The 24,490-nt window shown below is 38.5% G+C and overlaps 1 protein-coding gene across 14 annotated transcripts in view; it reads left to right on the forward strand.

Moving 5' to 3' along the window:
- The window catches only part of CPEB3 (cytoplasmic polyadenylation element binding protein 3), a 241,514-nt gene that overhangs the window by 100,127 nt on the left and 116,897 nt on the right, over positions 1-24,490 (forward strand). For 12 of the 14 annotated variants that reach the window (XM_032136767.2, XM_058436214.1, XM_058436213.1 and 9 more), the window contains exon 4: positions 9,919-9,975. The exons of the other annotated variants lie outside the window; for them this stretch is intronic. In XM_032136767.2, coding sequence (XP_031992658.1) covers positions 9,919-9,975 — 57 coding nt within the window. The remainder of the gene's footprint in view (positions 1-9,918; positions 9,976-24,490) is intronic. 14 annotated transcript variants of the gene reach the window in all.

Genomic DNA, 24,490 nt, shown 5'->3' on the forward strand with positions numbered 1-24,490 from the left:
GTTGCCCAGGCTGGAGTACAGTGGCGTGATCTCAGCTTACTTCAACGTCTGCCTCCTGGGTTCAAGCGATTCTCCTGCCTCAGCTTCCTGAGTAGCTGGGATTACAGGCATGTGCCACTACACCCAGCTAATTTTGTATTTTTAGTAGAGACGGAGTTTCTCCATGTTGGTCAGGCTGGTCTCGAACTCCTGACCTCAGGAGTTCCTGCCTTGGCCTCAAAGTGCTGAGACTACAGGTGTGAGCCACTGCGCCCAGCCTCCTCCTACTTTCAATGTCCTTTACTCCCACTTGAACATGGGGAACGCTATTTTCAGGGTCTCAAAACTCAAGTACAGAGTAACTGGATTTTGTCGATTTTTTTGAGATGAAGTCTTGCTCTTGTCGCCCAGGCTGGAGTGCAATGGCGTGATGTCAGCTCACTGCAACCTCTGCCTCCCAGATTCAAGCGATTCTCCTGCCTCAGCCTCCTGAGCAGCTGGGATTACAGGCACCTGCCACCACTACCAGCTAATTTTTGTATTTTTAGTAGAGACAGGGTGTCACCATGTTGGCCAGGCTGGTCTCGAACTTCTGACCTCAGGCGATTGCCTGCTTTGGCCTCCTAAAGTGCTGAGATTACAGGCCTGTGCCACCCCGATTGGCCCCAGAGTAACTGGTTTTTGTATGTTTGTTTGTTTTGGTGTTTTTTTTTTCCTAGAGCTTAATTTCCTTTGTTTTTCAGAAAAAAAATACATTTGTACTCATTATAAGAAAACCAAATAGTATGTAAAAGGATGAAAAGGAAAGTAAAAAAGAAAAAAAATCACTAGAGGCCGGGCGTGGTGATCGCTTGAACCAGGAAGTCGGAGGTTGCAGTGACCGAGATTGCGCCACTGTACTGCAGCCTGGCGACAGAACGAGACTTTCTCAAAAAAAAAAAAAAAAAAAAAAAAAATCACTAGAGACTCTCTACCTAGAGGTAACAAAGGTTATTAGTTTTATTAACATTCTTCCAGATATTTTATATTCTCCATATAGGAGACGAAATTTCAACTCAGTCTTTCTGACTTTGTAGTCAGTGAAACCTGGGTGTGAATTCTGTCTCTGCCTCTGGCTGCCTATTAATCTGGATAAATTAACCTCTTCAAAGCCTCAGTGTGTTCTTATTGTTAAAATAAATTCCCTACTTCATAGAGTGAGTGCGAAGATCAAATAAAGTCCCTGGCACTAGAAACTGCTCAAATGTTATCCACAATTTTTTGCTGGAAGTAGTATGGTATCCTTACAGTATTGACTTCTTTCCAACTAGACTGCAGCTAAATGTTGAAATTTTTCAGGTGCAAGTTGTCAAAATTTTATATTTTTCATAAGTAGTGATTATTGAAGGATAAATGTCTTATCATTTTCAAAGCCACTTAAAGGAGAAAGGAAAATAATTTTTCGGTTACTTTGGTTTTCCAATTGTATATCTGAATGATGTAAAAAATATATAATAAAATAGGATATCTAGTACTTTAAGATGTACTTGAAGAACATGGTAAAAATATGTTCACAATAATATTTTATCTTAGAAATGTATTCAGTAAAAAATCCCTTTATTCAACTGTCCTCTTGATTCAGGGGAAAAAAGGATTAGCGTGGGAGATAACAGAATAGGAAGTTTAGGAGATAATGAGACTTCTGTTTTAGTAAAGTAAATAAGCTTTAATAATTTTTTGGTCATGTATTCAGTTGACCAGCCTTGAAAATATTTGTAGGAAATTTTAAAAGTTTCTCTATCTCATCCCCCATGATAAAAATTATATGGAAGAAAAGCTGAATTGAACTTTCTTCACAGCACACTGAAAAATATCTTCTATAGCATTAATCAGATCACAGAATGCATATTTAAACAAAAATTGGACTAATGTATTATTTATTTATTTATTTTTTTTCTGAGACGGCGTCTCGCTCTGTCACCCAGGCTGGAGTGCAGTGGCGGGATCTCAGCTCATTGCAACCTCTGCCTCCCTGGTTCAAGCAATTCTCCTGCCTCAGCCTCCTGAGTAGCTAGGATTACAGGCATGTGCCATCACACCTGGCTAATTTTTGTATTTTTTAATAGAGACGGGGTTTCACCATATTGGCCAGGCTGGTCTCGAACTCCTGACCTCGTAATCTGCCAGGCTTAGCCTCCCAAAGTGCTGGGATTACAGACATGAGCCACTGTGCCCAACCGGACTAATTTATTTTATTTTATTTTATTTTATTTTATTTTTTTGCTTTTTAAAGATCCCAAACTACGTGCTTGGCTGTAACAGAATAAGGTGATACTCTCCTGGGTTTTTTTTTTTTTTTTTTTACTATGTCTTACATACACTTTTCCTTTCATTTGAGAGAATGCCTCAGAGATGAGAAAGGAGGCTTTTGAAGAGGGTAATGCTCTAATTACAGCTGTTTCTTATTTTATTTATTTATTTTTTGAGACAGGTTCTTGCTCTTTCACCCAGGCTGGAGTGCAGTGGCACAGTCTTGGCTCACTGCAGCCTTGACCTCCCGGGCTCAAGCAATCTTCCTGCCTCAGTTCCCTAAGTAGCTGGTACTAGAAGCACAGGCACCATGGCTGGCTGATTTTTTCTGTTTGCGGTAGAGACAGGGTTTCGCCATGTTGCCCAGGCTGATCTTGAACTCCTGAGCTCAAGCAATCCTCCCACCTCAGCCTCCCAAAGTGCTAAGATTATAGGCATGAGCCACTGGCCCTAGCCCTGTTTCTTATTTCTTTTTCTAAGTACAGAAATCCTTGGGTTAGCAGATGTAGTAGGGGGGAGCAATTGTTCTCTGTTCTCATTTCTAGTGGATTGAAGGAAAATGCAACTTTCTTCATAACTATGAGGATTAAGGGGATTAATGGCATTGAGAGAGGTGGGGTAAGAGATAACGAAAAAGATTCATCCCTATTATCTTCTTTATAGCTGTTCCTTGACTTTCTACCTATGATGCAGGTTCACTAAGCTCCTATGGAACCACTCCGAAAACTCATGGTCATCAGGTCAGGTTTGATTAATCATATTCTCCCAACTCCAGAAGGATAATAAGGAAATACAACTATAGCACATTGAGCAGAGAAGTAAGATCGTATACCCTGACTGGGGAAGCCCAGTATAGCAGGCATCTTGGCAAAAACAGGGAGGAGTTACTTTTTCTTCATCCCATGCAATTTCCCTCTTACAGCAGAAAAATAGGCCTGGCTGACTATTGGGGGTTCGTGCCTAGTAAAACATTTTTGTGTATTTGAATTTTCTCTTCCGTCACCATTCGTGGAACTGAGATTTGAAAAATGAAAAGAACAGGTGTCAGTTGAGAACTGATATTGAAAGCTTTGCTTTTCAAAAGTATGCTGAGAGTGTCTAGAGAAAAATAGCTTATCTTTCAGTAATAGTGCTTTAAAGCAGATAATGCCACCCCTTTGGTGTTAAAATGGAAGAGGTAATGCCACCCCTTTGGTGTTATAGAGGCATTTTTCTTTATTCATCACAATTTAAATTTAGTATTGTACAGCCTTTCACAAAATTTGTCTCCTCTTACGGAATTTTGAGGTCTTCTTATTTTAGAAAAATACGTCTTCATTACATTTTATTTGCTTGTTTGTTCCAGAAAAATATACTGTCTCTTTATTTACTTCTGTGGCTTGAATTATTGCTCAGTTCTATTTTTGTGTTATTTCCCTTGATAGCCCATATCTGTTTATCTTGTTTGAAAGTTAGCAGATTACACAAACTGTTAGGAGGCAGGTTCTAAGTCAGCAAGAAGTGATGGTTCTTGTTTTGTACATTCTTGGGGGCAGAGACAGTAAGTAGAAACTGAGTGATTTGTATAAGTACCCTCCCATTAATTTGTGTAATCATCCTTTAAGCATAGCATTTAAATCACCTGAGTTTTTAGCGGCCAGGCATGGTGGCTCACGCCTATAATCCTGGCACTTTGGGAGGCTGAGGCGGGCAGATCGCTTGAGGTCAGGACTTCAAGACCAGCCTGGCCTACATGGTGAAACCCTGCCTTTACTAAAAATACGAAAATTAGCCAGATGTGGTGGCAGGCGCCTGTAATCCCAGCTACTTAGGAGGCTGAGGCAGGAGAATCGCTTGAACCCACGAGGTGGAGCTTGCTTTGAGCCAAGATTGTGCCACTGCACTCCAGCCTGGGTGACAGAGCGAGACTCCATCTCAAAAAAAAAAAAAAAAAAAATCACCTGAGTTTTAAAAGATAAAGATGGTGATGATGATGATGATGATTATTATTTTGATAATAATAATCTGTGTAACCCAGACTGGAATGCAGTGGTACGATCTCAGCTCACTGCAGTCTTCACCTCCCGGGCTCAAGCTCTCCTCCCACCTCAGCCTCGTGAGTACCTGGAACTATAGGTGCATGCCACCATACCCACCTAATTTTTTTTTTTTTTTTGTATTTTTTTTTTTTTTTGTAGAGACGGGGTTTCTCCATGTTGCTCAGGCTGGTCTCTAACTCCTGAGCTCAAGCGATCCGCCCGCCTCTGCCTCCCAAAGTGCCTGGATTACAGATGTGAACCAGTACACGCCAGGCAGGGAATTGTGATTTAATTGTTCTCGAGTACAGTCTTTATTAAATGAGGAAACAGAGGCACAAAATATTTAACAACTTGCCAAAAATTACCCACTACTGGTATGTGAATAAACTAGGATTTGACCTCAGGTCTAAGCTCACAGCTTTTGATTATTGGTTATTTGGAACACATTTAGAATATTATAGTATCAAAGTTTATAATTTCCTTAAAGGAGATTAAAAAACAGTTTACGATATTTTTACATATCACAGTATTACTTTTTTTTTTTTTGAGAAGGAGTCTCGCTCTTTCACCCAGGCTGGAGTGCAGTGGCGCAATCTCGGCTCACTGCAGGCTCCGCCCCCCGGGGTTCACGCCATTCTCCTGCCTCAGCCTCCCGCGTAGCTGGGACTACAGGCGCCCGCTACCTCGCCCGGCTAATTTTTTGTATTTTTAGTAGAGACGGGGTTTCACCGTGTTAGCCAGGATGGTCTCGATCTCCTGACCTCGTGATCCGCCCGCCTCGGCCTCCCAAAGTGCTGGGATTACAGGCGTGAGCCACCTCGCCCAGCCACAGTATTACATTTTTAAGATACTTTTCTAAAGGAATGTCTCTCTAACTTTATAGAGAAAGTTAGTGGGAAATAAAACCCAGTAGAATATGCATTTTACCTGTAAGTCTTTCTGAAACGTGGCACTAACATTCTGTTACATGAAGCTTTCTGAAGTACTTGCCTTTTTAGAGCAAAGGGAGTGATTAGAGGCAGGTACAGCAGTTGTTCCCTATCTCATAACATATTGTAGAAGAGATGACTTTTGTAATTAATTATGAATTAATAGAAATTTCAGTTTTTATTTTAGACTCATAAAAGCATGAATTTAGTTGGATTCTGAAACTTTGAATCATGATAGACGTAGGGTTTTTTTTAATATAACTAGTGTTTTAAATATGAATGTGAATTGAGCTTATGAGACTTTGATTTTAACAGAACGAATAACCATATGTAACCCTATTCTCCAACCTCTCCCTTCATCCCCTCTCACCCCTATTTATCAGATCCTGTGCAGTGGGGAAAGTGGGACACAGTCTCAGATTTCCACAGCATCATTTAACTCAGTAAAACCAAGTATGCCTTCCAGTTTTTGAAACCTTGTATTTTACACTATACTTAAAAGATAGCTAGCTGACAAGAACAATTTAAAAATAGCAGACCATGGACAGGTGACAAAATGTCATGCTGGCAGCACCAGACTACATTATACAAAAATCACCAGATGTCACACACTTGATTCTATTTTCGCAGCTGATTAAACAGCAGTATTTGTTGGACAAAGGGAAGAAAAAAGAAATGGCCTCTTCTGAATTTGGAATCAGTTTTTCTTTTGCTGTTATATATTTTATTTTCCTCCAAAATTCCTTAATAACTGTAAAACTTAAGATATACAATATATTAAGTTAAAAAATTATGAAATATTTTCAATTTTAGAAAAGAAACCTTTACACATATACACTCCCTAACCTGGAAGACTGTAAATCAAAATGTTAACAGTGCTTATCCTTGGTGAGCTTGTTTTCTCCATTTTTCTGCATTATGTGATTTTTCTCCAATGAAAATATATTGCATTTTATAATCTAAAAATTACTTTTGGAGGAGGTAAAGAAACTAGCTTAAAGATGCTGTGAATGATTTCACTTTAAAAAATTACAGTATTAGTTAGGGGAAAAATTAGATTATATTTAGATAATTGATTCTGATGGATTTGGCCTTCTTGATCCAGAGTTTCTTTTCTTTTCTTTTCTTTTTGAGACGGAGTCTTACTCTGTCTCCAGGCTGGGGTGCTATGACACGATCTCGGCTCACTGCAACCTCCACCTCCCAGGTTCAAGCGATTCTCCTGCCTTAGCCTCCCAAATAGCCGGGACTACAGGCGCATGCCACCACACCCAGCTAATTATTTTGTATTTTTAGTAGAGATGGGGTTTCACCATGTTGGCCAGGATGGTCTCCATCTCTTGACCTCGTGATCCGACTGCCTCAGCCTCCCAAAGTGTTGGGATTACAGGCGTGAGCCACGGTGCCCAGCCTGGAGTTTCTTATAAAATCTTTTGTTGCTCACTTTCATCCAGAGACCTGTTGAAGTCAAAGAGGTCAAAGATTAGAGAGAATACCAGGAAAGGTAAAAAGTGTTCTGCTTTTCACCAATTAGTGATACCTTCAATCTGCAAAACACTGCCTAAGGCTCTTGTTTTACTGCATCATAAGAAAGTTTAGGTTGGAAGTAATCAGTGTAAGATAGAGAATAATAATTTGAAAACTACCAAGCTTCCTTTCAGTTTCATCTTTCCAAGCTGAAAAGTTCTAGGAGCTCATCGAAAGGGTCAAAAAGGATCCATGTAGGTGTGTTTAACTTCTGGAGGACAAAAAGGGTACCCCTTTACTTTTGGGAAACTAAGTAGTTATAGAAACATGTAAAAACTTAATTTGATCTAGTGGTTGTAAACTACATAATTCTTTACCATAAATGGTAGGCACAGGAAAGAAGAAGTCAAATAAGGATCAGCTAAATTCGGGTTTGCATGATTTCCTTGATAACTCTTTATTATTATTCTAGGAATATTTAGGGAATATTGCTAACTTTTCAGACAGCACACCCTCCTCTAAATATTCCTTGGTTAAAGTTTGAAAAGATCCTCCATATATGCGATTTCCTGAAGTTCTGATGGGCAGTGATTTTGAAGTCTTGATGGGCTTTTAGGTAGACTTTCCAGTGACTGGCTAATTACCGTTATATTTGAATACCCCAGAAAAGGGTGAAAGCTGGTTTAGAGTAAATCACATATAGTTTTCATAGATATTAATATTTCATGATAATGAATCCAAATAAGGTCTTGATTATCCAAAAATGATGGCGAGAACATTGAGATAGCTAGTTGAAATGAGAATATACTTTCTCCCTACTGAGTCAAAGCCTTGTTCTGGTGACAGTTTTTCCTATTATAGGTTCTGATCAAGGTGGTGGTAGGAGATACCACTTGTTGCCGACTATAATTTTCAGGGACTCTAAAATGACTTAGGAACTGAAAAAACATGAGGCACATAGAACAATTATATGTAGATACAGTACATGTATCTTTTAACAATGGGGTAGTTTTTGAAATTCCTAATAATTAGCTTCTAGTAAATATGAAAAGGTTTATGAAATCTATAAAAAATAAAATAGATGATTCTTTTAGATTTTACTCATATGGCTTTTTAATAGAAAACATGATCTAATATAAGAAAATAATTTTACTATATTACAAATGCTAGCAAAATTGTCTCTGCAAGACTAGAGAGAGATGAAACATTTTTCTCCTAATAAGGTTTGAAACAATAAAAACTAAAAATTTTCATTGAAAGCTCTATAATGCTTCATGATAAAGTTAGAACAGTTTTATCAGAATCCATCAAATTCTGGTGGATTTTCTTATTTATGGATGTATTTAAGATTTTCTCATTCAATACATACATACACACCAATACAAGTGACGCTTCACATGGGAGGGTTTTGTTTATCCCTGCCTCTTTTTTTTTTTTTTGAAACGGAGTCTTGCTCTGTCGCCCTGGCTGGAGTACAGTGGCGCGATCTCGCCTCACTGCAACCTCCACATTCTGAATTCAAGTGATTCTCCTGCCTCAGCCTCCCAGGTAGCTGAGATTATGGGCACCCACCACCACACCCAGCTAATTTTTGTATTTTTAGTAGAGACGGGGTTTCACCATGTTGGCCAGGCTGGTCTCTTAACTCATGACCTCAGATGATCTGCCCTCTTCGGCTTCCCAAAGTGCTGGGATTATAGGCATGAACCACTGCGCCCGGCCTTCCCTACCTCTTAATATGAAATGACCTTTTACAAATTATCGTAGCCTGGGGAGCGATAAGAAGTCAGGATGGTCCTGTCTAGGCAAAAACTTCATTTGTTTATTAATTCATGATTCTCCCTTTTTATTTAAGGCAAATGCCCTGCTTTGTCTACTATGATGCTTTCCTTTTGGGCAAAAAGAACTTAATAATGCTATTTGCCTCCAGTCCCCTGTAACGGAGTTTACTATCAAATGATGACTGACTCTTTTGCAATTATGTAATATAAAACTGTGTACGTTGTAAAAATCAATCATTTTAACCTTATCTCCAGCTTTTTCTGTATACTTTCTCCCCAAAATACTGTTGACATTTATTTAAACAATGGTAGTGAAATAAGATTAACATTTTTTGAGAATTTCATGATAGCCCTTGACATAATTGAACATTAAAACCTTGCAGAGCCAAGTTTATAGATATTAGCTTTACACAAAAGCATTGTTTCAATAACTATTTTGTTGAAGGAATTTGGTCAAGAAAGCTTTCTAAGTACATTTTTTTTTTCCATATAAGACTCTAATTTTCCTTTTGGTACATCCACCTCCTTGTCCCAAATAATTAATGAAAAAAACATAACAAAAATGTCTGCATCTTCCATCCTTGCCCCTGGGGGCCATTAGTTGAAGCATCTGTTTCTGACTTAACATCTTATAGACAGGGGTTGGCAAACTTTGTGAAGTGCTAAAGAGGAAATATTTTAGGCTTTACGGGCCACATGGTCTCTGTCACATATTGTTCTTTGTTTTATTTTTGGTTTGGTTGTGTTTACAAGCCTTTCTAAATGTAAAAATGATGCTTAACTCAGAAGCATACAAAAACAGGAAGCCAGCTGTGTCAGCAGACGTTTACAACTCCTGTTATAGACTTAAGGATGAACATGTGGAGATTAGCATTATATTCAAGGTCATATCACTAGTTAGTGTTAGGGAGAGCCACCAGAACCCTAGATTTTTAGGCCAATCATTTTCCCCCATTCTATCTCTTATATGAATTTTACCATCTTCCTTCTGGTTGCCATTCTGATTATTGCATTGCATTTTTGAGCCACTATGAAACCTCTCTTTTTATTCTCTCTAAGCTTCAAATTTATATACTTGTTTGAATCTATTTTTTTTTTTTTTTTTTTTTTGCTGGTTGAATGGAAGTACAGTATAAATGGTTGTTTAAATAAAATGCTTAATCCAAGGAGTTGGCATGTTTAAATTGGAATGCAGGAGATGTGTTAAATTTCAGACTATTATAACATAAGCTTCTTTTTTTTTTTTTATTTGTTGTTGAAACTTTGGCTTTGTTTTAAGACTTTTCGTGTGTATGTTTTATGACTTTATTTTTAAAACTGTTGTAACTGCTTTGGCCTTTGATAGCATTGTTATAGATTAATCTGTTTTAGATTTTTGTAATGTTTATATTTTAAGATGTGTTTGAAATGATTACATTAAGCATTCTTTTTGCTTAAAATTATTTTATTTTTTAGGACGCATGGGGATAAATTTCCATCATCCAGGAACAGATAATATTATGGCACTTAACAGTAAGTCTTCATTTGAAATATTCTATTAAATTAGCAGTCAAGTTTGCAGCATGTCGCTTCTACATTCTTGATTGTTGGTTACATTTTAACCTTCCGCTGAAAGGAGTATAGACCATTGTTCTGTACTAGTGGTTCTCAAAGTGTGGTCCCTGGACCAGCAGCATCAACATTGCTTGGGAGCTTATTAAAATCTCAGGCCCCATGACAAGGCTATTGAATCAGAAACTTAAGGATGAGGCCCACAGGTCTGTATTTTAACAAGCCTGTGTGTGATTGTGATTCAGGCTAAAGTTTGAAAATTACTGCTTCAAACCAGGGTTGGCAAACTATAGCTCTGCAAGCTGGATCTGTTTTTGTAAATGAAGTTTTATTGGAATATAGCCACACCCATTCATTTATGGATTGTCTGTGGCTACTTTTGTGCTACAAAGGCAGAGCCCACAAAGGCCAAACTTTTACCATCTGACCCTTTACAGAAAATGTTTGCTAACTGCTGCTCTATACCATTGGGTTGGAGGAATGAAGGAGGTAGGTGAAGGGAGAGAGGAAGTGGGGTAGAGAATGTAATGTGAATGAATAAATCAACTTATTTATACATAACTCAGAATTTTTTCATTGTGGTAGATAGCCAGGTATTTCAAGCTGGACATCCAGGGGTCTCCCATTAATGGAATTTGCATGGTATATGTGTCAGCAGCTTTACAGGTTTGAAACAGTTTTGTCAGTATAATTGTTGGATCAAGTTCTAAAGCAGCAAAAACTTACTAACTGGAAAGTCATTATATTAATTAACACCAGAAGAAATAATCTGGGTGGTGTCAGCTCTCCTTCCTAGTGTCAATGCATCAGATACCTTTGCAGAAGAACAGTCTCTAAATGGAAATTGTTCATTTTCAGAAGGACCTATATGAGCCATTGAATCTTTCAGAATTTAAGTTTTCTCCTCTAGTAAATGAGTGATATCAAATTGTCTCCTCTCATCTTCCCAGATATACAAGCTGACTCTCAATACACATGGGAGACATACTGGATAAATCTAGGGTTGTGTACAATATTATTTCTTTCCCTCTTGCTTGAATAGGTATGTTGAATGTCATTGGAGTTCTTTAGAGCATGTTTTAGGTTATCTCTAAAATATATATTTCACATCTCCTTGGTTCTGACATGCAATCAATGAGTACTTCTGAGAACCACTGGCAGTGCTTGATGATGCAGGTCCTAAGCCTCTCCACGCATATTTTTTTCTAGATTGCTAGTATCCCTTCCTTTTGGCAGGGTTAGGGGGATGGTCTTAGCGACAATAAGAATTCCAAAGTATCTACCTTTAATTTTCTAACTTCTAAATGAAAGGTCACTTTAAATTTAGATTATGCTGCCTCTAACTTTTTTTCTAGTGCGATGGGAATTAATAAACATGCTTAACTTGTTGAACTTGAGCAATAATTAATTGTGAAAAGACTTCCGTTAGATTATGGGATTTAAAGTTGAATGTAAAAGAAAAGAACAGTATGGTAGTGTGTCTGCCTGAAGGAATGAGTGTGTATCTCAGAAAAGACCTAATTGACATGATGTGAATCCTCTTCTGCAAAAGGGAGAGGATATAGTTTGTGATTTTTTGTGGGGAAAAAAAGGAGCTAAAAGACATTTTTCTTTTTAAAAACTTTTTATTCTCTTTGGTTTGATTTTCTTTAATTCTCTGCTTTTAAATCCAAGATTTCATTTATGCTCTTTCCATTTTGTTCATGTTGTGCAATCCCCCTTTTAGCTTCAATTTCTCCAATCCTTGAGAGAAGGGGGCTATTAGGTAATCTTCATGATTGTTTTCAGCATGAAGATACTGTTATTCTGTAATTTTTTTTAAGTACCAAAAGGGCCATTTTGCTGATATCTATAACAAATGTTGATGAGTTACACATAGTTGCAACAGATATCAGAGTGCATCAATCTTTGAATGTCTCTGTGATTGCTGCCCAAGGTCAAAGAACCTTGTTGTCTCCTTAAAATAAACTATACAAACAACCAGAGTTTGATGTTTACATTACATACCATCAGTTTTCTTTCAAAGTTGACTCCAGCTTGAGATGATCAGAACAAAAATATGCTCCATATAGGTACTTGTGGGACCTGCAGACTTCGACAAATTTGCTGGGATAAACCTTGTTTTCCTTTTTGTACAGTTGATCCCAGCCCATCTGGTGACTTACATATGTAGCATATGCACAAACACACACCTGTCTATTATTTTTGTCTTCTTTTTTAAAATATGTATTTATTTTTTATATTTTGTAGAGATAAAGTGTTGCTATGTTGCCCAGGCTGGTCTTGAACTCCTTGCCTCAAGCAGTCCTCCCACCTCGATTTCCCAAAGTGCTGGGATTAAAGGTGTGAACCACCACACCTGGTCTTTCTTTTTATACCTACCATTTGTTGCCCTAACACTTTTTGTCCGTGACTGGTCTATCCTTCTTCCTTTCTGTCAACCTTCATGTAGGAATAATTGAGATCGCTGGGCATGGTGCCTCACACCTATAATCTTAGCACTTTGAGAGGCCGAGGCTGGCAGATCACTTGAGGTCAGGAGTTCAAGACCAGCCTGGCCAACATGGAGAAACCCCGTCTCTACTAAAAATACAAAAATTAGCTGGGTGTGGTGGCACATGCCTGTGATCCCAGCTGCTCAGGAGGCTGAGGCAGGAGAATCACTTGAACCCAGGAGGCAGAGGTTGCAGTGAGCCGAGATCACGCCACTGCACTCCAGCCTGGGTGACAGAGTGAGACTCCATCTTAAAAAAAAAAAAAAGGAATAATTGAGAAGAAGTAACAAATCCTGAAACATTGTTAATTCAGAATTGTGATTGTCGAAGGGACTAGGTTGAAGTTGAGCTGTATTTTCAGAAAAGAAGGGATTGGCTAAGAAAATTATAGCAAATTGAGACAGTTTGAATTTTTTTAAAAAAGAAAATGAGAGTCAGTTGTAGTTCTTTCTTTCTTACCCTTTTTTGCTATGTGAATTTGTGCTTCCTAGGTCTCTGTGGAAAGCTGCCATTCATTAGGTTTCCCAAAAAATCTTCCATCCTTTTTTTGCTTTCTTGACCTCACCAAAACCTGTCTCCTAAAGATATGGTCTCAGTTCTCCTGACTTTATGGGAAAGATAGATGTCATAATATATATTCTTCTCAGTACTACTTTCCAGCTTTGAATTGGCCAAGTTCCCATTTTTTGGTGTTCCTAGTGCATGCCCTTCAGTTATACCTTCCTCCAAGAATCACCACTGCTGACGTCATCTAGAAGACAGAAAATGAAGCTTGGAAGAGAAAGATAGGATACCACTATGGAAGACAAATAGGAGTTACCAGTAAACCTTCAGACATTTAGGGTGTGGAAAAATTGGCAAGGTTTGTGTAAACCAAAGAGTCTACTGATTTTTTTTGTTCAAGACCATGAATCTATTAATATTAAGAATTGGCAGGCCAGCCTTTATGGAGGAACCCAAGAGGCACATTCCAAATTTTGGCCTTTCTCAAAATATTAGGTCCTCAAGTATTACAGAATATAGAAGGGGAGGTAGGGGGAAGAAACTCCAATCCATCAGTTAAGACCTGCCACTTGTCTAATATTTACAAAATAAAGTTAGTTCTGAGGCAATATACTCCTTCTACTTAATCAGGTAATATATTTTTTCCTAACTGTATAATAATTTTAATATTAAAATAATTTAATATTTTAATCTTCCTTACTTTTAAACAAGAACACTTGACGTTTACATAATGTATTTTAATTTTTCCCATTGGAGAAGGAAGGCTGCTAAGAGTTCTTCTAGCTACATATGTAGTAGTAGTTCTACCATCCATATTTTTCTAATACTAGTAGTAGCTCGTGTTTCCTTTTTCTTTTTCTTTTTTACATTCTAGGTCAGGGATGTCCAACCTTGTGGCTTCCCTGGGCCACATTGGAAGAATAATTGTCCTGGGCCACAAATAAAATACACTAACACTAATGATAGCTGGTGAGCTTAAAAAAAATAATCACAAAAAAATCTCATAATGTTTTAAGAAAGTTTACAAATTTGTTTGGGCCGCATTCAAAGCCGTCTTGGGCCACATGTGGCTTGCGGGACGCAGGTTCGACAAGTTTGTTCTAGGTGTAGAGTTGGTTTAGCATTCGTGGTCTTGTGTAGGATTGGTGCCTGACTTGGTGACTTTTCCTCTATTATGTTGATCCTTAGAAAAGGATACTGGTGCCTCCATGATTCATCACATAAATCAAATTTATGTTCAAATTAATGTTCAAAATCAGCATGCCTGTTCTTTACTCCATCTGACTGGTCAGTTTCTCTTTTTCCAAGTAGAAAATGGGCTTGGGAAAACAGATAAATATTGGAAAGTTGCTTGATAGGTACAAAAGCAGAAACTGGGAGTAGTGTTTCTTAAGGAATAGTATCATTCAGTTCCAGGAAGATGTCTTCGAAGCAGGCTGGAAGACATGTGAAACTTGAAGATGCAGCAATGAATTAGCAAAGCCAAAAGCGTCATCTGGAGTTAGGTAGATCCCATTCCCCCTTTACAAGCTATATGGCCTTGAGGCCACATTCTTAACTCCTCTTTGCCTCTGATTTCTTCACCTGTAAAATGGAGATAGCAATCAGTAAAGTGGTTATATATATATTTTTATAACGCTTAGCATAGTGCCTTATTTGTAGATAATACTCATATGAGCTGCTATTGTGAATGTTTGCAACAGCCTTATTATTACCTTTAAAGATCTTTCTTTCTTTACATATTAGTTTCCAAAATATAAGTTTATCTCACATTGGTTACATTTAGGTAGATGCTTTCCTGATAGAATTTAAGACAGCACACCTGTAAGTCATTTGGTTACATTTATTTATTTATTTGGAGACAGAATCTCACTCTGTTGCCTGGGCTGGAGTACAGTGGTGTGATCTCGGCTCATTGCAACCTCTGCCTCTTGGGCTCAAGTGATTCTCCTGAATCTGCCTCCCGAGTAGCTGGGACTACAGGCACATGCCACCATGCCTGGCTAAATTTTTGTATTTTTAGTAGAGGTGGGGTTTTGCCACGTTGCCCAGGCTGGTCTCGAACTCCTGAGCTCAGGCAATCCGCCTGCCACGGCCTCCCAAAATGCTAGGATTACAGCTGTGAGCCACCACGCCCAGCCACGTTTAGATAGGTGCTTTCCTGATGGAATTGAAGACAGCACACCTGTAAGTCATCACATAAGCTAGCATAGCTGTATTGAGATGTGGTTCCAGTTGTTTCTGTGTGAATCTTTTTCTCTGGATGAAATACTTTCTATTACTTGACTTTGGAACATGCAAGCATGCGCTGTCTTTGGATCCTACTGGCCTTTCTCAGTTGTTAAATATCTTGTGATGTTGGCACTTTAAAAAGTGTCACACGCTGCTGTTTGGAATGTATTAATAAAATGATACAGCCACTTTGGAAAATAATTTGTAAAGTTAAACATGCAACTATCATATGATGCTGGAGTTCTGGGAATTTACCCAAGAGAAAAAATGAAAATGTATGTCCACACAAAGACATATATGTGAATATTCAAAGCAGCATTGTGGATAAACAAATTGTGGTACATCCATACAATGGAATACTACTTGGCAAATAAATAGGAATGAACTGTTAATACATGCAGCAACATAAATGACTGTCAAAATAATTATGCTAAGTTAAAAAGCTAGACAAAAGAATACATGCTAGATGATCCTGTTAATATAAAATTCTGGAAAATGTAAACTAATCTATTGTGACAAAATACCACAACTTCAAGAAAGGAATTTTTGTAGTAACATTGTCTTCTTTTTTCAGAGGATAAAAGTAAGGGCTTAGATCTTGGAGAAGAAGTCATGTGTAATGATGGCATCTAGTTGAGCAAGTTTCTGAATCTCCTTAAGCCTTTGCCTGAAAACCTGTAAGTGGGCAGTTAGGAGATTTACTCTACCTCATTGTTTTTGTGGGATTCAGATGAAGTAAGGCACACTACAAATAAGGTATTATTACTGCTACATTTGGGAAGTAGGAAGCGTAGTCGTACTCAGAGAAGATACTTCCAGAGAGTTTTTTTTTTTTTTTTGAAAGATTGTAGCTTTGTAATATAACAGAGATTCAATATTGTTTAAATTAAAAGTTTTCCTGTCATTCCTTTTCTGAGATCTTTGATGTTGTAATTAGAGTCTGTTACAAGTTATAAAGAGATAAATAAGAATTCTGAAGTACCACTTCCCCTCTGACAAGGAAAGATGATTGTTTACCCTCACTCTTCCTTATCAAAGTTTGTAACTTTGCAAAATTGAAGATTCCTAGAATAAAACCTAAGTAGTTTGAAGACTTAAAAGCAACCTTTTGATATCTTTCTTCTTTATTTTTTCTGTATCTCATGAATTGGTATATAAACATTTTGATATCTTAAGCCAAAAAAAGACACTCACCTCTTTAAAAGCTCTGAGGTCATTGATTGTTAAACAATGTATACATAGCTGATAACACCAAGAAACTTGGAACTTTAGATTATTCTGTTTTCTACATTTTCCTCTTATTAATGCCTTGAAAACATTTTAGAAGGTTTTGCTTATATTTCTATTTGAACTGAGGGCTGCCAGTGCATTTGTTGAATCAAAAGAGGCAATGTGAAAGGGCATTGACATGAACATTTGTGTTGGGCAGAGACTCCTCTTCCCCCTCCCGTTTATCCTCTGCTGGGAGTGAACTCCTTGGGGAGAGGCTCAGCTGAGAGGAAGTGGCAGAGAGGGAGCTGAGCGCATGATGCCAGAATGGGAATAGAGCCAGCTTTGCTAGAATTCCAAATGGAATTTTCCAAAATTTGAAGAACACATTGTTGTTTCTGTTCACTGTGAGTGGATATAAGTAAATAATTTCTTGGTAGCATAAAAAAGTACAGTAAAGGAATTATCTTGAGATTCTTAAAGACATTTTGTCTGAGAATTTTTAACTTTTTGAAGACAAGATTCAGACTTTCTGTTTCTGTCTGAACAGGTTTCTATCTGAACAGGTTTAGAAGTAAAACTAATAAATGGTTGTGCTATGAATACGTTGTAAAGGATGGCTAATTTAAAAATGAAAAAATTAGAAGGATAAGTAATGTTCCACGACTTCCAAATACTCAAATTTCAAAGCATTCTAGTTGGATGCTGCACATGAATGTGGTAAGGGACCTAAGAGATTGTTTTGTTTTGACTTTCTCATTTTACAGATTGGAAAGCTGAGATTCAAAAGCCTGTAGGAATTGGCCAGGGTGATATGGAGCTAGGAGCAGAACCTCTTGCCTCCTGGTTGAGGGTGATACCTTTTGCTTTAGATACTTAATTGTTAAGAGTGGTTACATTATTATTATTATTATTTACTACCTTAACACAAACATGCAAATTCGGTGTCTTTGGGAAAATAGTTTTTCTATTATTATTATTTGTCACCTTGTTTATGCTCTGAATGCTTAGTAAATTCTCTTTTCCTGAAAAATAGAATAGTAAACCTAGTTTACATGGCCTGATATTGAATATTGTCAATAAGTGAAGTCTGAAATGTTCTGACTGACTTTATTGCATTTTGGAAGAAGTTCTTTGTATTTGTGAATGTGTCTAAAGTGACAGTATTGGGTAGTTCTAACCAAATAAGGAAGATACAGAAAACTGAAAATTTACTTACTTTTCCCTGTGGACTTCCCTGTTTTCTCCACTTGTATAGGCAGTGGAAACTGGACTTCACATTTACAGCATTCACCCCACTTGTAATTAACTATTTAATATTGGTGTTTTTCTTTAATGTGTATGCTTCAAGAGGGCAGAGACTAGCTTTTATTCACAGTTGGTCCCTGGCTTGAAGTATAATGCCTGGCCTGTTGAATAGGCACTCAATATGGGTGATCAGAAGAGAGGGAAGGAGGGGTGGGAAAATATCTCAGTGTGACTGTGAAAAGCACAATCTAACAGTCTTAGAGAATATCCAGTCCACCTTAATTTCTTTCTAAAAGATGTGCTTTAATTCTTCCTTTTGAAAGATGGTTATAACACATATAGATCTAGCAATGAACAGTTTATGAAGTGGTCTCACAGACCTCTGTGCTTTTATAATGCTTACTATGGTTTTTCCAGAACATGGAAAAAAATCCACTTTTGTTGAGCACCAACTTTACCCCAGGACTATTCTCTTATCTGGACAAAACATGGCCATATGATAGAGTAGTGTGTGAAACTGGAATGCAGTTTTTTTCCCCCTTTCAACTTTTAGGTTCAGGGGGTACATATGCAGGTTTGTTACATGGGCAAATTGCATGTCAGCATGTTGCTAATGTCATACAGCCACCAAATAGCTGTATAAGGTTTAGACACACAGATTATTCTGCCAACCAGTTCCTAATCCAGTGTGATTTTTAATCTTTTGGATTTTCCCAAAAAGTAACTTGGGTTTCATTTAACTCCTTTATAACAATTAAATAAATGATACTTTATTGATTGTGGAGAGTCAATATACTTCCACACATGTTCAGTGTTACTTTCAGAACATAGTCTCCCTCAATAGCAGCAGGAATTTTAAATGCCTTCTTTTCTTTATTACCCTCCACCCACATACACTTTTATTACATGAATAAAGTTTTGTGTTTTTTGTTGTTGTTGTTGTCTTGTTTTTTCAGCTGAATATAGTAGAAACAGTGCAGTTTGAGGTAGGGAGGCAGACAGATCTGAGTTTAAACCCCAAATCCGTCACTTATTTGCCATGTGACCTTGTGGCAAGTTACCTGTCTTTTTTTGTTTTATTTTTTTAAATTTTTTGTAGAGACAGGGTCTTGTTATATTGCCTAGGCTGGTGTTGAACTCCTAGGCTCGAAAGATCCTCCTGCCTTGGCCTCTCAAAGTGCTGTGATTACAGATGTGAGCTACTGCACTGAGCCTGTGTCTTTTATTTCCAATGGACACTTTAACCCCTCTTTACAAATGGTAAGGTTAAGTGTGTAGTGCTCCTAATACCGTATCTGGCAAGAAATACACACCAAGGCTGGGTGGGGTAGCTCACACCTGTACTTCCCAGCAGTTTGGAAGGCCGAGGCGGGAGGATCACCTGAGGTCAGGAGTTCAAGACCAGCCTGGCCACCATGGTGAAACCCCATCTCTAGTAAAAATACAAAAATTAGTCAGGCATGGTGGTGCGTTCCTGTAATCCCAGCTACTTGGGAGGCTGAGGCAGGAGAATCGCTTGAACCCAGGAGGAGGAGGTTGCAGTGAGCCAAGATCACACCACTGCAGTCCAGCCTGGGCAACAGAGTGAGACTCTCTCTGGGAAAAAAAAAAAGAAGTACACACCAAACAAATGTTAGTCTTTGTTTCTTCCCTATTCTACCCCCTTTCCTTTGTTTCCTTTTGGGTTCACACTAATTCTCAACTCTAGTTATACAATCAAAACAGGAGCCAAAATAGAAAACACCCATGCCTGAGAGATTGTAATTTCATTGGCCTAGGGTGAAATCTGGTTGGGGTGGAGGGTGGGCAAGGGATACGGAAAGGACCAGAATTAGATGTGTGTCTATCTTTATTTGAGGATGAAGGAATCAGGTAGTATCGGGACTATGCTGTGCATATCCTAGTGTTCTTTCTTTTCCCTCAAGATTTGGTCTGCTTTTATTGTTCCCTGAAGTTTTCCCAAGTCTAGATCAGAAGAGGAAGGTGTTTTTGAAGGATCAGGGCAGGACTGATGTGAATGAGCAGCTTCTCCATGCTACTGCAGCCCTTCCCAAATGTCCAGGTCAATTCCTTGACATAACTTTCTTCTGTGAAGGAACTCTCCTTCCCACATGAGAGGAGCCTTGTTGATAGAGAGAAGACAACACTGACCAACAGGCCCAGCCTTTGGTTCAGCTGAAGTTCCTGAACACACCAGTACCCATTTTGTTTACCTTCTCTTCTTTCTGTATTATTCCTTGTATTATTTGGGAGTTCAGAAATGTAGAACTAGCAAGTATTAGCTGTCCTGAACAGTGTAGGAATTGAGTCTTTATATACAGTTGTAGAAATCTCATGAGATTTTTGGCATAGTGGTTCAGAGAAGATGGTTTGTTGAAAACAGATGCCAGATATTTGAGTGTATACTACTGTAGTAAGCAATTTCAGACCTGAATTGGACAGATTGATCAGTATAAAATACAAAATACTCTGTTATGTGATTACAATTCTTAGAACTTTCTTCGTTCTTTCTCTCTCTTCCTCCTTCCCACCCTCTCTTTCTTCCTCTCTCCCTCCCTCCCTTTCTTTCATTCTCCATCTTTCTCTTTTTTCTTCCTTCTTTTCTCTTTCTTTCATCAGTTATTGTTTCATTTAGCAATGTGCTACTGAAATAAAAACAAGGTGGCAATTAATTATTCTTAGTGGAATGCTGTCAGGTCACGAGTATGAGGGTGCATAAACGTCACCTGATGTAAGTGGGTGTGGATGCCCACTCTCTCCAGTAAGGTATAGCAGTATTATGTAGAGGAATTCTTTATCGAGGTTTGTTTCCAGAGATGTCTTGTCTGATATATTCATTTTTAATTATCTTTTTCTGTTTTGATGAGGAATTTAGGAAATGAACTTGGAAATTCTAGAGTGATTACTTTGATAACATGTTATATATTGAGAAGTTGTATTAGTATCTTATATGTTAAATGTAATTTAGAAAGTAAATTAATACTAAGTATGTAGGGACACTGAAATGTGGTATAGCAAATCCTTGAGCTTGCGTTTTATACAAGACAAGAAGAAGAATAATAGAGGAAATGGACAGTGTGGACTAGGAGTTTCCTAGGGAGTAGAAGAGACTGGATGTTAAGGCATGCAGGTATCAAGATTTTTATACTCTCTGAATAGGTGCTTACTTGTAATGATAATACTGGAAGAGTAGGTTGAATTGGGATTACTGGAATCTATGGGTTGATGTATGGAATAGTGAGAATGAGGATCTGAAAGATGGTTGGGGCCAAATGATGAAGGGCTTTGGATGCTTCATGAGAAGCTTATACAGACTAGTATTGTCTTAGTGGAAATTAGGTTTATCCAAAGGAGACTATTCAGGCTGATATGGAATATGGAAAATGATTTCTTATGAAGAATACTGAATTCACTAAAAAGAGTCAATAAAAAAGAGAAAACCAAAAGGTGCTAAAGTAATGGCCCCTCAATAAAAGTGGGATTAGGCTGGGGTCTGTGGGTAAGAATAACAGGAGAGTGTAAAAAAAAAACTTTGTAACAATAAGAATGGTCCTACCATGGAGTATACAGATCTTCGGTTTTCTAGTTGTGTTCTATGGAATGCCAACATCCAAGAAGATACTTTAAGTGCCACTGTGGGAGAAGGATACCCAACATTTGGGGCCATGGGTCCTTGCCATGCTTGAACTTGAACAGCCTTGCTTTAATACGTTGTCTTTACTCGGGGAGAGAATGCTCTGCTACTGTATTCGTCCATTCTCACACTGCTATAAAGAACTGCTCGAGGCCAGGCGCAGTGGCTCACGCCTGTAATCCCAGCCCTTTGGGAGGCCAAGGCGGGTAGATCACCTGAGGTCAGGAGCTCGAGAGCAGCTTGGCCAACATGACGAAACCCTGTCTTTACTAAAAATGCAAAAATTAGCTGGGCATGGTAGCAGACATCTGTAATCCCACCTACTTGGGAGGTGAAGACAGGAGAATCGCTTGAACCTGGGAGGTGGAGGTTGCAGTGAGCCGAGACTACACCATTGCACTCTAGCCTGGGCGATAAGAGCAAAACTCCATCTCAAAAACAAAACAAAACAAAACAAAAAAACCTACTCGAGACTCAGTAATTTATAAAGGAAAGAGATTTAGGCCAGGCACGGTGGCTCACGCCTGTAATCTCAGTACTTTGGGAGGTTGAGGCAGGTGGATCACCTGAGGTGAGGAGTTCGAGACCAGCCTGACCAATATGATGAAACCCCATCTCTACTAAAAATACAAAAATTAGCTGGGCCTGGTTGCATGCACCTGTAATCCCAGCTACGTGGGAGGCTGAGACAAAAGAATCGCTTGAACCTGGGAGGCAGAGGTTGTAGTGAGCCGAGATTGCACCATTGCACTCCAGCCTGGGCAACAAGAGCGAAACTCCATCTCAAAAAAAAAAAAAAAAAAAAAAAAAGGAAAGAGGTTTAATTGACTTACAGTTCTGCATGGCTGAGGAGGCCTCAGGAAACTTACAATCATGGCAGAAGGGGAAGCAAACACATCCTTCTTTACATGACAGCAGGAGAGAGAAGTGCCAAGCAAAGAGGGGAAAGCCACTTATAAAACCATCAGATCTCGTGAGAACTCACTTCACTGTCACGAGAACAGCAGCATGGGGGTAACCGATCCCATGATTCAATTACCTCCCACCGGATTTCTCCTTTGACACATGGGGATTATGGGAACTACAATTCAAGATTAGATTTGGGTCGGGACACAGCCAAACCATATCAGCTATTTAGGAAGAAGTTTGAAAAACACACACTAGAATAGGCTGAGAGACTTGAAGCAAGCCTCTTTATTCTTTTATCTCATACTTTTTATCTCATAATATCTTTATTAAGGTATTCTAGCAGAACCAGGTAAAACACTTTTCTATTAGTTCCAGAAATAATTCTGTTTTGCTTAAGATACCTGTAGGTTTCTTGTAAGATTTTGAAAGCAGTGGAACAGAATGTTGCAAAAGTTCAGTTGGTGAGAATACAGGATATATTTTCTTATGTTCCTAATAGCAACTAAATTTTCTGACCAATCCACAAAAATACCTATAGGCATGTATCATTTTATTGTGCTTCACTGTATCATGCTTCATAGAATTGTGTTTTTTATAAATTCCAAGTTTGTGGCAATAGTTGTGCTGTTTTTCTAACAGCATATGCTCACTTTTTTTCTCTATATCATGTTTTGTTAATTCTCACAACATTTTAACCTTTTTCATTATTACTATATCTGTTATGGTGATTTGTGATCAGTGATCTTTGATGTTAGTATTTTATTTTATTTTTTTGAGACAGAGTCTCACTCTGTCTGCCCAGGCTGGAGTGCAGTGGTACAGTCTCAGCTTACTGCAACCTCTGCCTCCCGAGTTTAAGCAATTCTTATGTCTCAGTCTCCCAAGTAGCTGGGACTACAGGTGTGTGCCGCCACGCCTGGCTAATTTTTGTATTTTTTAGTAGAGACAGTGTTTCACTATGTTGGCCAGGCTGGTCTCAAACTCCTGACCTCAGGTGATTCACCTGCCTCGGCTTCCCAAAGTGCTGGGATTACAGGCCTGAGCCACCGTGCCCACCTTGATGTAACTATTGTAATAGTTTTGGGATGCCATGAACTGCGCTTGTAGGAGATACAAACTTAATTGATTAATGTTGTGTTCTGTCTGCTCCACCAGCTGGCCATTCTTCTGTCTCTCTCCCTCTCCTCGGGCCTTCCCATTTTCTGAGACACAACATTGAAATTAGGCCAATTAATAACCCTAAAATGGCCTCAAAGTGTTCAAGTGAAAGAAAGAGTTACACATCTCTCACTTTTAATCAAAAACTAGAAATGATTAAGCTTAATGAAGAAGGCATGTCGAAAGCTGAGACAGGCTAAAAGCTAGGCCTCTTGTGCTAGTTAGCCAAGTTGTGAATGCAAATGGAAAGGTTCTTGAAGGAAATTGAAAGTGTTATTCCAATGAACACACTAATGGTAAGAAGGCGAAATAGCGTTATTGTTGCTGTGGAGAAAGTTTTAGTGGCCTGAGTGAAAGAACAAACCAGCCACAACATTCGCTTATGCCAAAGCCTAGTCCAGAGCAAGGCCCTAACTCCTTTCCATTCTGTTAAGGCTAAGAGAGGTTAAGAAGCTGCAGAAGAAAAGCTAGAAGCTGGCAAACATTGGTTCATGAGGTTTAAGGGAAAAAGCCATCTCCATAACATAAAAGTGCAAGGTGAAGCAGCAAGTACTGATGGAGAACTACAGCAAGTAACTTACCCAGATTTAGTTAAGATAGTTGGTGAAGGTGACTACCCTAAACAGCAGATTTTCAGTGTAGGTGAAACAGCCGTCTATTGGAAGAAGATGCCATCTAGGACTTTCATAACTAGAGAGGAGAAGTCAGTGCCTGGCTTCAAAGGATAGGCTGATTCTCTTGTTAGGGGCTAATACAGCTGGTGACTTTGAGTTTAAGCCAATGCTTATTGACCATTCTGAAAATCCTAAGGCCCTTAAGAATTATACTAAATCTACTTTGCCTGTTCTCCACAAATAGAACAACAAAGTCTGTATGACAGTACATCTGTTTAACAGCATGGTTTACTGAATATTTTAAAACCACTGTTGAGACCTGCTGCTCAGAAAAAAATACTCCTTTCAAAATATTACTATTCATTGACAGTGCACTTGATGGAGATGAACCAGACAGTAATGTTGTTTTCATGACTGCTAATACATCATCCATTCTACAGCCCGTGGATCAAGGTAAAATTTATACTTCCAAG

The sequence above is a fragment of the Hylobates moloch genome, unplaced genomic scaffold (assembly GCF_009828535.3).
Source record: "Hylobates moloch isolate HMO894 unplaced genomic scaffold, HMol_V3 SCAFFOLD_3, whole genome shotgun sequence".
In the NCBI taxonomy this organism is placed as follows: domain Eukaryota; kingdom Metazoa; phylum Chordata; class Mammalia; order Primates; family Hylobatidae; genus Hylobates; species Hylobates moloch.